General features: G+C 39.3%; 1 protein-coding gene across 5 annotated transcripts in view; it reads right to left on the minus strand.

Moving 5' to 3' along the window:
- The window catches only part of CDC20B (cell division cycle 20B), a 61,104-nt gene that overhangs the window by 10,848 nt on the left and 36,998 nt on the right, over positions 1-13,258 (minus strand). For 3 of the 5 annotated variants that reach the window (XM_045493214.1, XM_045493231.1, XM_045493222.1), the window contains 6 exons: positions 12,668-12,784; positions 8,454-8,650; positions 6,817-6,911; positions 3,861-4,086; positions 1,857-1,982; positions 1,263-1,380 (listed from right to left, as the gene is read on the minus strand). In XM_045493214.1, coding sequence (XP_045349170.1) covers positions 1,263-1,380; positions 1,857-1,982; positions 3,861-4,086; positions 6,817-6,911; positions 8,454-8,650; positions 12,668-12,784 — 879 coding nt within the window. The remainder of the gene's footprint in view (positions 1-1,262; positions 1,381-1,856; positions 1,983-3,860; positions 4,087-6,816; positions 6,912-8,453; positions 8,651-12,667; positions 12,785-13,258) is intronic. The other 2 variants (XM_045493242.1, XM_045493250.1) reach the window with 1 other exon arrangement.

A 13,258-nucleotide genomic window follows, 5' to 3' on the forward strand; every position in this document is an offset into this window, starting at 1 on the left:
CATCAGGCTCTGGGCTGATGGCTCAGAGCCTGGAGCCTGTTTCCGATTCTGTGTCTCCCTCTCTCTCTGCCCCTCCCCCGTTCATGCTCTGTCTCTCTCTGTCCCAAAAATAAATAAATGTTGAAAAAAAAAATTAAAAAAAAAAAAAAAGAACTGCCTACATTTTTATTCACCAAATCACACGGTATAAAGATATAAAGGTCATCCCAAGGTCAGTCAGCGGTCCAGTCAGACTGACCAGCAGGAGCAGGAAGTCTTTCTGTGAAGGGTGTTTTTTGTTGTTGTTGTTGCCAAATGACATTATCAGAATCTGCAAAGAGAATCAAAGTATTACCTCTGTCTAACAGGATATATATTTGGGGGTTTGTCTGTTTCTTCCCACAAACGTGTAGTCTCCATAAGGGCAAAGATAATGTCTATCTTGTTTACATGTATATTCTCAACACCCCCAAAAAGTGCCTCACACATGCTAGATGCACATTAAGTGGGCATTGAATAAATAAATCCCAGGTACTGACCAGGACACACATTGCGTGTGAAGAGGAAGAAGACAGGATATGTCATCAGAAGCCTACAAGAGATTGGATGCCATACTTTGTTCTATCATCAACCATCATTTCTATCTTCATATTTACCAGGGCTGGGTAGCAGGGGATACCTATTCACCCATGAACCCCCTTGAACATTCCAGATTGTCCCCGAGAGGATTTAAGACCCTTGAGGACGAAACCTGAGTCTTGCTCCCCATCATGGGATCTTCTTCTCAAGAAACACCCCATAAATGTTTATAGAACTAAACTGAGAAAGAACCATTTTCTGCTTTGAAGGGGCAGGGGAGCACCAGGGCTTCTTGATCTTCAGTGGTCTCCCCTCAGAGAACAACATCTTACCCTTTTCATCTTTCCTTATCTCCCACACATTCCAGCACTGCTGGTTCTTCTGCAAAGTAAGGTAAGACGATTTATGATACTAACTCCAGAATTCAAAAACATAATTTAGGAACTGTCCCTGATCATCACTGCTTCATCCACACAGGTATGCAAGAAGGAGAAGACATGACAATTTTAAGTGATGAAAAATCTTAGTCAAATTCAGAAGCACTCATCTATACACACCCTGAGGTGGTTGTAGGCCTTTCTCCTCTGACAAAATATCTATTTCAAAGAGCCAGCGGGGAAAAAATCTTTCATTTAGGGCTTTTCCTGCCAATGACACCTCACTTAGCTATAGATACATGGCATTTTCCTCACCTATTCACTTACCAAAAAATCCAGCCGACCTGGCCAGACCGGGACAGGCCCACACAGTCACATCGTTCTTAGGAGTACCTTGGCCACTTGCAATCTCCTTTGTCTTAGGGAGCCAGATTAGGGAACAAATCTGTAAGAATGGCCCCCAAAACACAGAATTATGGCAATTTCTGATTCATTATGAATGTGTTTCAAACTGATTCTAGGCAGTGCGTTCTGTCCACGTGCATCCTCCAGTCCGCAGCTGGGGTTAGGGTGTTAGAGGAATGACATGAGTTCTAGGAAAGTTTATCCCAAGGCAACAAAGGACTAAATACACAAATAGGTTTAGCTGCAATGAACCCACAAATTTAAGTAGACTGGCACACAGTCAAAGCAGTGCCGAGAAAAAAGGGAAATGTGGAAAAAATCTGGGGGGAAAAGGATACACAAATTAACTTTCGACTCACAAATAAAGGTTTTAGAAAGAGAAACTCTTGAGAACTGAAATCCCAATAGACTCAGCAAGTACAGAAAGGTATGTTTGGGTCCTAGGCTCTCTCATGAATCATTTTCACAAGGTTCTAGAATATCAGAGTGAAGGTCAACTCCAGCAGAGACTGTTACCTGTGAGTTCATGTTTGGGGTCTGGATGGTTTGCCCAGTATTTATGTCCAAGATATGTAAGTGTCCGTCCTTCATTCCGCCTCCAACAGCAAGGACTGCAGACTGCCAGGGACACCAATCCATGGCCTTTAAAGTTCAAATAAGCACACAGGCAGGTCAGCCTCGGAGAAAGTGAGTTTGGGAATGTGCCTGCTCAGGTAAGCAGAAGTGCCAGAGGTCTGCACACGCCACAGCTCTCCTGGACCTCTGATCTAAAGGCAGGAGCAATGGCAATCTCTAGAGGTTACTCCGAAGGGACTAGAGACCACCTATTAGGTGCCTTCCTTAAATGTTGATAACAATTGCAAATATTTTTAAACAAAGAAAAAATCACCCAATAACATGTTCCGAAAACTACACTCAACATGTCCTATGTGGCAAAACTCCACTGCTGGAGTAGTTGACATGTCCCCTAGAATCTGGTTATGAAATGCAGCCTTCCTCTCATTTGTCTCCCTGTGTCTTTAGGTTCTAGGTCAGAGAAGAAAAGACAAAATGGAGCCACATATGATTGCTCGCAACTCAAAAGCTCTCATGCATTTCAACTCCTAATACGTTTCAGGAAATAAAATTGCCTTTGATTTACTTATTTATAAATTACTATAGTTAATTCTGAAAAATAAGATTTAGTGTTTCATATTTCTACTGATAATTCAAATGATGAGTAATAGTCATTTTAAAGGACATTCTAACAAATATTTCATTTCTACTTATCTGTATATAGATATCTATAGATCCATCCTGGTATTAGGCTGCCACAAGCTTGACTTGCTCAGGTTTCAGAAACTCTTGGTTGAATTCATTGTATTTCTGACAACAAGGTGTATAAGAAAGTAACTTGTTTGGCTTGGCTTGGGTTTTTCACATGCTGGGTTTCTATTTTGCTTTATTTTGCTTTATATTTTGTTTGCTGACAGAATATTTTACATATGTTTTTCCTACTTTTTTTTCAAATCATTAATAATGGGCATTTGGACTTAAAATCATTCTTAATGTTCTGTGGATATTAAAATCCACAAGCCAGAGTATTGGGCCACCACTATTCCTTAGCAGCAGGTATTTTATGTTAAACCCTCTATCAGGAAACTCCACGATAACGTTTTAAGTTCTCATTCCAATAAATTTGCTCATAGTAAAGTAGAACCATTTCTTTGCTCTATAAGTGATAAATATCCTGGGACTAGACTGAGGCCAACACATATCTCTATGTCACCAAAGGAATGAAAGTATGGATTTTTTTCACTAGAAATAAGAATTTAAAATACAGAGAAATAAAAAATATATATTATACAGAGCATGGTGAATATTGGTTTAAGTGTGAAGCACCCTTCCTCTTCCTTCTGGTAACGGGTTTCCTTTCATGGGTGTGAGCTCATGACTCAGGCCTCACCAGTCAGTGTACCCATCTCTCTGGCCGCAATTATCTGTTGGGAGATGAGAATGTGTCCAAGTTCATATCAGAGTCTTGCCTGGTACATTTCTACCAGAGTTACAGGGAACGGTAGTTTCTTCACCAGTTCCCATCTGGGAGAATCTGAATTTAAAGCTGATAAGAGCCATCTTGCCCACAGAATGGACTCTGAATAAAGAATGAATTGAAACAGAGACAGGCAGAGCCAAGAGCCAAAGAGACAGAACTCTAACGACATTAGTTAAGGCCCTAGATCCAGACAATATTTGAAACAGCTGTATGTATCCCGGACTCCTCAGTTGTAAGAGAAAATATATTTACTTTTTTGCTGAAGCTCAAGATTAACTCTGGTTTTGGTCACTTACAAACCACAAAACCTGATGCATGGGAAGTATAAATAGGATTGTCTTTGAGGAGAGTGATGGCAAAATCCAAAACAAATTCTGGGCGAAGAAAATCTCAAAACATTGGCTTAATGGCTTTGTTCTCAGGTGCAAAGGATACTCAGTGATCTCTTCGTAAAGAGCAACTTGGAAAGTGATTGATGTTCTTACCTTGACTGCTGTAGGTTGGGGTATGACTTTCAGTGGTTGAACCTGTGCTTTTGCACTCGGGTCACCGGGCCATATAGTCAGCAGTCCGTCACTACAGCCACTGGAAAGCAGTCTACTGTCAGGCGACCACTTCAGAGCACACACAGCTTGTTGGTGGTGAAGTGTTCCAACGTGATGCCGGGCTACCCGAACGTCGTGATGATAAACACGGCCCAACCTCGACCCACTGCATGGAGGTAAAGGGGTAGGTTTCTGGCAGAAAACTTGAGCCCTATTGCTAACAAGCATTTGAAAACATGAAGGAAAGCATAGTCCACACTACCAAGAGACCTCTCAGGACAGATTCACAGCACAGGTTTTGAACATTCTTTGTATTAGTCACAATAGAGGATTCTACCTGGGTTATTGTTTTCACAAGTGAAAAAAATTTGTGGGGCAGACTTTCAAATCTGGGTATCGAGAGGATATCCTTTGATAGATATTTCTAACGGCTTTACTATGATGCAGGCAGCTATAGAAAAGATAAATTTAAAAGATTACCCTATTTTTTCAGGAAGGAGTCTTTGTACTGAACCTAGGAAATAGTACTTTCCTGGAACTCAGAATATTTCCTATTATCCCAATGAAATAGTTTTAGTATATATACTAAATATATTTTAGTAAATATATTTATCTATTTATAGTAAAATGTCAGACATAGAAATGTATTATGTCCTTTTTCTCTTAAGCTACAAATCCATTATTAGTTTTGTTAATGCTACTAATATCTTAAAAGGGTATAAAACCATCTGAATGTCACAGAAAAACTGCAATGTGATTCAAAAGCAGTGGATAATGTCTACTCAGTCTTAGTGATTTGGATCGAAATAATGGTAAAGATCCTATCACTCTATCAAAGTTAATGAACTCTTTCTGAATGAGTTTAATTTTCCCCAAGGAGCAAGTAAATAACTACCTTCAATTATTTCTGAAATTTCTCACAATCCAGTATCATATTTAAAAACCATTCAGGCACCACACTGAATAGCATTCTGATGAACAATATGGGCTCTGCGGCCAGACAACCTGGGTTCAAAGCCTGACTCTGCCCCCTTTACTAACCATGTGTCCTCAGGCTAGTGTCTTAGTTTCTTCATTAAGAAAAGGTTGGGGGTGGGGGGAGGTGGATTAGAAAACACTTTATAGCGTTGTTGCAGGGATTAAGACACAATTACACGCATAACCAGTATAGCACAATGCCTGGCACACAGTACTCCAAAAATGTTCATTGCTATTATTATAAGAAAAGGATCTGTTCATTTTCCTCACAGATAATAAAATTAAACTTAAACAATGCAGCCCATGAAAGGAATTCAAATATAGAACTAACCTCACTACAACTTCTCGCAGTAAATGATTAGCCCTTTATATGGTATTTTAAGTGTTTTTAGGTTGGGCTTATAATCACAAGGTATTAAAATCTCAAATTTATATCTCAGCCACTTAAAGAAATTATAAAAAGGCTTTGGAATTTATTTAATTTAAACCTATCTTAAGAACTACCGTATAGGGGCACTTGGCTGGCTCAGTCGGTTAAGCATCTGACTTTTGGCTCACGATTCGGAAGTTTGAGCCCAGCATTGGGCTCTCTGCTATCAGCACAGAGCCCACTTTGGATCCTCTGTCTCCCTCTCTCTCTACCCCTCCCTACCACCACCCCCCTCTCAAAAATAAATAAACATTTTAAAAAAGCTACAGTAGGGGCACCTGGGTGGCGCAGTCGGTTAGGCGTCCGACTTCAGCCAGGTCACGATCTCACGGTCCGTGAGTTTGAGCCCCGCGTCGGGCTCTGGGCTGACGGCTCAGAGCCTGGAGCCTGTTTCCGATTCTGTGTCTCCCTCTCTCTCTGCCCCTCCCCCGTTCATGCTCTGTCTCTCTCTGTCCCAAAAATGAATAAACGTTGAAAAAAAAATTTTTTTTTAAATAAATAAATAATTAAAAAAATAAAAAAAGCTACAGTATAAAGATGAATGGCAATTATTAAAAGCAATATGTATTCAGATCAATGATTTAGGATCACTGGGACAAGTCACCTAACTTTTCTGGTTAAAAAGTAGTCCAACTAAACCAGTAGTTCTCAAAAATGATAAAGCATCAGCATCTTTTTGAAAATTAGAAATGTGGGGCGCCTGAGTGGCTCAGCCGGTTAAGCGTCCGACTTCGGCTCAGGTCATGATCTCACAGTCCGTGAGTTCGAGCCCCGCGTCGGGCTCTGTGCTGACAGCTCAGAGCCTGGAGCCCATTACAGATTCTGTGTCTCCCTCTCTCTCTGACCCTCCCCCGTTCATGCTCTGCCTCTCTCTGTCTCAAAAATAAATAAACATTAAGAAAATTAGAAATGCAAATTATCAGTGCACCTTCAGCTCTACTGTATCAAATTCCCCGAGGCCAGCAATCTGTGCTTTAAGGAGCCCTTCAGGTAGTGCTGATGCATGCTCAAGTTTGAGAACCACAGAACTGGCTACTCTATGAGGTTCCATCCAGTTCTGACATCTGTGGGTCTATGAATTGGAAATGTACCTCAGAAAGCTTAACATATTCCTAAGTCTTGATCCTGATAGGAATAAATACTTGATTTCAACAAAATATCCCTCTAGTAGGTATTACTTGGTACAGAGAAACTTTTTGCTTAAACAGTTTTACATTTTGTCTGAAAATTTACTGAATCCTGAGCCTCACTTTCCAGTACTAGCATATGGCGTAGGCGCATAGCCACCATGGTACCTGTGGCCACTGGACCACTCACATCACCAGAAGATCAGAATATCTGAGAGGGTAGAGTCATAACTGCTAACTAATAGCCTATTTTGTTTTGGTTTGTTTTGGTTTTGGTTTCAAATATTATAGTTCTGTTCACTCAGCCCCCATAATCCTTTGATGATATAAATATAATTGGTTGCAATAAGATGCTTCTTACCTGCTAAGAATATAGTGATTCCAGCTCAAAGCCCCAACCACTGACAAATGACCAAGCATATTTCTCAGCCGCTTTTTAGTTACCACATCCCATAGCTAAAAAAAAAAAAAAAATTAATAAAAAAAATTAACAAGGAGAGTATATAGCATTAAAATTTTTCACAGCCCACTATATTCTCAAAGGCCTGACAGCCAATTAATGTTGATATAGCCAGTCCTTGTACTAAAGGAAAGCTCAGTGAGCACCTTTAACGTTGGGCAGCATTTCTCCACACTGCCTGTATATTCCATCACCTAGGGAGCATGCTATGGATGCTAGCCATTCTGATTTAATGAGGGAGGTAGAGTCTGTGGATATGGTATTTATTTTAAACTTTGGGGCGCCTGGGTGGCTCAGTCGGTTAAGCGTCCGACTTCAGCCAGGTCACGATCTCGCGGTCCGTGAGTTCAAGCCCCGCGTCAGGCTCTGGGCTGATGGCTCAGAGCCTGGAGCCTGTTTCTGATTCTGTGTCTCCCTCTCTCTCTGCCCCTCCCCCGTTCATGCTCTGTCTCTCTCTGTCCCAAAAATAAATAAACGTTGAAAAAAAAAATTTTTTAAATAAACTTCCCCAGGTGAATTCAGTGGGAAGCCACATGTTGAAAATGGCTTTCATACTTATAGTTTCTTCTAAATTGTGGGAATTTCATATCTGGAAATCCACCGACAGGCTAAGAAACTCCTTTTCTGCCACTATAAATGATATTCTGACCCATATGAGAAAGAGAACTTTGTTATAAGAAGAAATCATGACATAACCTTCATAGCATCCAATATCACCGCAGAGGTGAGAGAGTAGTGAGTGCCATCTGTGGCCCTCCAAAGTCATTGAATACATGAGCAATATTGTTTACACTATTGCTAATAATAATAATAATAATACATGAGAAAGTAAATAGATTAAAACTGGTAAATTCACACTTCAGAGAGGCTATCAGAGAAAAAATTCATTTATTTTAAGTAACTCTACTCCTGATCATGGCTTGAGGTGGAAAAGAAAAGCTGAAGGTTATCTTCATCTCTCCAAAGTCGTAACACTGGGGTGTCTACAAACCCAACTTTAATTTGAAAAAAAACAGAGAAAAGACTTTTAAAAAGGTAAATATAGAGTTGCCTGGGTGGTTAAGCATCTGACTGTTGATTACGGTTCAGGTCACGATCTAGAGTATCCTTAAGTCCTCATTAAATGACATTCGGAAAAGAATCAGAATGGTGTATACTCTCACTCTCCGTAGTTTGTTTTTTGTTTTGCATTTATTTTGAGAGAGAAAGAGTGTGTGTCTGTGTGTCTGTGTGTCTGTGTGTATGTGTGTGTGTGTGTGAGGGATGGGCAGAGAGAGAGAGAATCCCAAACAGGCTCCGTGCTGTCAGCAGAGAGCCCCACATGGGGCTCGATCTCATGAGCCATGAGATCATGACTTGAGCCAAAATCAAGAGTCCAACACTTAGCCAACTGAGCCACCTAGGCAACTCACTCTCCATAGTTTCAAATGACACAACTAATATAATTTCTCTATTGTGTATTAACTTACTATTAAATGTCAATTTTAGACATCTAGCAATTACACAGAGCACATTTGGAGAAAAAAACCATCCATTACTTGTACTTCTCCCTCGCTGGTGCCAACTGCCAGGCAGTTTCCCTCTTTTATCCAGGACACAGAAGATACATAGTTACAATTGAGAGTGAAGTCTATATTTTCAATCTTATTGTGGTTTTCCCCATTCCAGATGTACACAGAGGATCCAAGGGCTATAGCAACAAGATTTTGAAAATTCCAATCTAGAATATTGAGATCTACAAAAAAAGATGTTCATATTAGGATAATTATTCAACCAAATAAAAGTAATTTTCAAATAAACAACTTTTATATAGATAGACGAACAAATTTAATACCTTTCCCATAGTCAGTTGGAAAATAGAATCACCCATGCAAGCAGATCATTAGAAGTTCAAAAATAAAAACTACAACTTTGTGTCAAGATTCACAAAGAAGTAATAATGCTTACTATTTACATCAAATATATTTATTTAGAGTCATTTAGAGAACTTCCAAGTTTCATCTACCATTATTACCACCCATGTGCCTTCTCTAACAAATCACTAAAAATTAAAAGTCCATAAATTTTTTTCATTGAAATTATCTGGCCCTTCGTTCTGTTTTTGTTTTTGTTTTAATTCTAATGTAGTTAACATACAGTGTTATATTAGTTTCAGGTGTACAATATAGTGATTCAACATTTCTACACATTACTCAGTACTCATAACAGTAAGCGTACTCTTTTTTTTTTAATGTTAATTTATTTTTTGAGAGAGAGAGAGAGACAGAGCGTGGGCAGAGGAGGGGCAGAGAGAGAGGGAGACACAGTATCTGAAGCAGGCTCCAGGCTCTGAGCTGGCAGCACACAGCACAACGCGGGGCTCAAACTCAAAAGCCATGAGATCACAACCTGAACCAAAGTCGGACGCTTAACTGATTGAGCCACACAGGCACCCCAGTAAGTGTACTCTTAACCACCTTCACCTATTTCACCCACCCCCCAACCCACCTCCCCTCTGGTAATGATCAGTTTCTTCTCCATAGTTAAAAGTCTGGTTTTGCTTTGTCTCTTTTTTCTTTTGTTCATCTGTTTTGTTTCTTAAATTCCACATATGAGTGAAATCATATGGTATTTGTCTTTCTCTGACTGACTTATTTCACTTAAAGTTATATCCATCAAAAAAAATTATATCCATCCATGCTGTTGTAAATGGCAAGATATCATTTTTTTATGGCTAAATAATATTTCATCATATGTATATAGATATGTATATGTACATATATATATATACATGTATATGTGTGTGTGTGTGTGTGTGTGTGTGTATCACATCTTTTTATCCATTCATCTACTGATGGACACTTGGGCTGCTTCCATAATTTGGTTATTGTAAATAATATTGCAATAAACATAAGGGGAAGGCACATAACTCTTATGGAGACATCCTTGAACCTACAATATCCATATGATAGATGCCACCATCATTTCTAACCAAAATACCACCCAACTACGTATATCTAGAAGAAATGGTCACTGACTTATATATGATACCTGGAAGTTCCTAGCAGCATTCTCCAGCTTATACTCTAAGAACTCTTCAACTGCCAAAAGAAACCATATTTGTATGACCACATTCTAAAATGTATCCCACCAAGGGGTGCCTGTGTGGTTTAGTCAGTTAAGCCTCCAACTTCGGCTCAGGTCATGATCTCGTGGTTTGTGGGTTCAAGTCCCATGTCAGGCTCTGTGCTGACAGGTCAGAGCCTGGAGCCTGCTTCGGATTCTGTGTCTCCCTCTCTCTCTGCTCCCTTCCCTGCTCATGCTGTCTCTCTCTCTCTCTCTCTCTCTCAAAAACTAAATAAACATTAAAAAATTTTAATGTATCCTACCTTATTTATTTTTAATTGAAATAGTTGACATATGACCCTATCTTATTTCTTATAAGACAAAAACTCTTATCCTGATTGATACATATCAGTACAAAACTGTGAAGCATGCCAGTTTCACTATAGTGACCTAAGCCACCTATAACCTACCTCTTCCACTGATGACAACCATAAACTCTGAACAAAATAAAAAAAAAAAAAACCCATTGAGAACTGGATAATAAGCAAAAGCAGTGAAACTAAGTAAGGGAGTCAAAACTTGAAGAAGCAACCTGCCAAAGGGTGAGTTTCTCACTTTTTTTCTCACGTGGTTTTGCCAGAGGATGGGCCCCAGTCATGGAGTAGCACCAGCAGCCCAAACTCCAATAGAAAGATCACTATATCTCTGGTGAGAGGAGCCAGGGAAAGAAGACTGAAGTGGCCAAAGTGTGTAGAGAAAGTCCTAGAGGGGAGAGAGACACAGAAAGGCACCCTCTAATGGTGAAAGTAGGAACCCACACACATCTCAGCCTATCCCAGAATTTGTGTCAGGACAGGGAAAACTCAAATCAGTTTAGCAAAGACTTTTAGAGCTGAACTGAGATTTGAAGCCTCCATTTAAGTCTCAGCCTGGATTCTGATCCCTATATGTAAGGGATAGACCCAAACCATCATAATCAAGGCTGAAGAAACTGATCTGAGACTTAAAAGGCCACCCACAAAAGGCAAGACCAATAAACCTAACTAAGACAAAAATGACAACATTCTCTGCAGGACCCAGAGTTAATACCACATATAATCCACAATGTCCAGGACACAATTTAAGATTACTGGGCATATATAAAAGGAAAATATAATCAATAGATGAGAAACCTAAAATGACAGTTATAGGAATTATCAGATAAAGATGCTAAAGCAGCTATAATAGAATATACAAGCAGAATAGAATAGATTATTCTCCATGAGGTAAAGAAAAACCTACTTGAAATGAATGAAAACATAGAAAATAGAAGCAGAGGAATAGAAAAATAGAAACTATAAAACTAAAATAGAAGCCATAAATACAATAAAATAGACATTTTGAAACTGAAAAATACAGTATCTGAAAAATCTTCTGGATGGGCTCAATAGCAGAATGGAAATGACAGAGGGAAGAGTCACTGAATTTGAATATAAATCAACAGAAATTATCCAGTCTGAAGAACATATAGGAAAAGAAATTGAAAAAAGAAATGAACAAAACCTGAGGGTCCTGTGAAATAATATTCAAAGATTCTAACATGTGTAAGTGGAGTCAGGTCCTGGAAACAAGAGAACAAAGTTTCAAATGGCCTTAGACCTCTCACCAGAAACCATGGAGGCCAGTAGTCAGTACATTTTAAATGCTTAAAGAAAAAAATCTGGCAACCCAGAATTCTATATGCAGCAAAAATATCATAAAATGGAGTATAAGAGAAGTCTTTGCCAACTAACCGGATCTGAAAGAATTGCTAACAGAAGCTTTTCGGGCTGAAGGGAAATCATATGAGATGGAAATTTAGATCTTCAGGAATGAAAGAGAAGAGTAGAATTGGTAAATACTGGGGTAAATATAAAGACCATTGTCCCCTCTTTTATTTAAAATACAAATATGTATGGACTTTTAGAGTAAAATTTATAGCAATAGTAGAGTTTTCAATGTTCGTAGACATAAAATGCAGAACAACTACAGTAACCTAAAAAAAAGTGGGGGAGGAGGGTGGAGGGGACCTATGTGATTACAAAATTTGCATCTACCTACCTGTTCACCAGTCCCCAGTGTATCCTCTTCATTGCCATTATCATTAACTACCAACTAACAACGTTGCTGAAAAATGTTCTATCTTCTCTCCTCCACCCCTCCAAGTCCTACCCATTTTTCAAGACCCAGCTCAAGTGTGATTATCTCCACAAAGTCTTTCTAGACAAAGATCCAAAGATCACTGAATTAGCTCCTTTCATCCCACACTTCATTATTTATATTCTACACTGGCATGTTGCTAGAAGTTCCATGTGAGTTAGTCCTGTCTTCCCAACTAGATTATAAAGTAGGCGCATGACGAGAAGACCCCATGTGGCTGTTGACTGATTGGATTTATCTGTTTAAATATATGCATAAGAATAGGCCACTATTTTCTCAGTTCATTCTAATACAGTACAAAATATGTATATTGCTCATGCCCTCCCAACACCAACAGTACCCATTCCAAACGTGAAATTTGTACAAGGAAAAGGCAAACTATATTAACGGTATTTGGATGGTACAGCTTTGGGACATGAGGCACAAGGACCATCAGGTCCTTCCAGAATCAAATTTCAAGTTCATGCCACCACATTGGATACAATGTGTCACTTCAACTTTTTAATTAACGATCTAAAAAATAACTTACAATAGTCATTTCGAAGACCAGTAAGATGAAACTTCACCTCTGGTTGCAGTATGGAATAGTTTATACCATTGAATCTTTTAAGATGGAAGGATTCATCTCTGACTCCATCTCTGCAGCCTACAAGAAACAAACACATCTACATATCTTTTTTTTTTTGTAATTTTTTTTTTGTAATTTTTTTTTCAACGTTTATTTATTTTTGGGACAGAGAGAGGCAGAGCATGAACGGGGGAGGGGCAGAGAGAGAGGGAGACACAGAATCGGAAACAGGCTCCAGGCTCTGAGCCATCAGCCCAGAGCCCGACGCGGGGCTCGAACTCACGGACCGCGAGATCGTGACCTGGCTGAAGTCGGACGCTTAACCGACTGCGCCACCCAGGCGCCCCCACATCTACATATCTTTATGATCCCAGGAACATAATATTTATCCTTGCAGGGATTAAGAGATAACAGAGTGAGAAAGAAAGTAGTCCTCCTGATAAAACTGAATTACAAGTTGCAGGAGAAGGAAAGGGAAAAAAGGAAGACTTCAGTATACACTGAAACAAAAATTTTAAAAATATTTCATGGTTTGGGATGAGCACTGGGTAT

This window comes from Leopardus geoffroyi, chromosome A1 (assembly GCF_018350155.1).
Source record: "Leopardus geoffroyi isolate Oge1 chromosome A1, O.geoffroyi_Oge1_pat1.0, whole genome shotgun sequence".
Taxonomy (NCBI): domain Eukaryota; kingdom Metazoa; phylum Chordata; class Mammalia; order Carnivora; family Felidae; genus Leopardus; species Leopardus geoffroyi.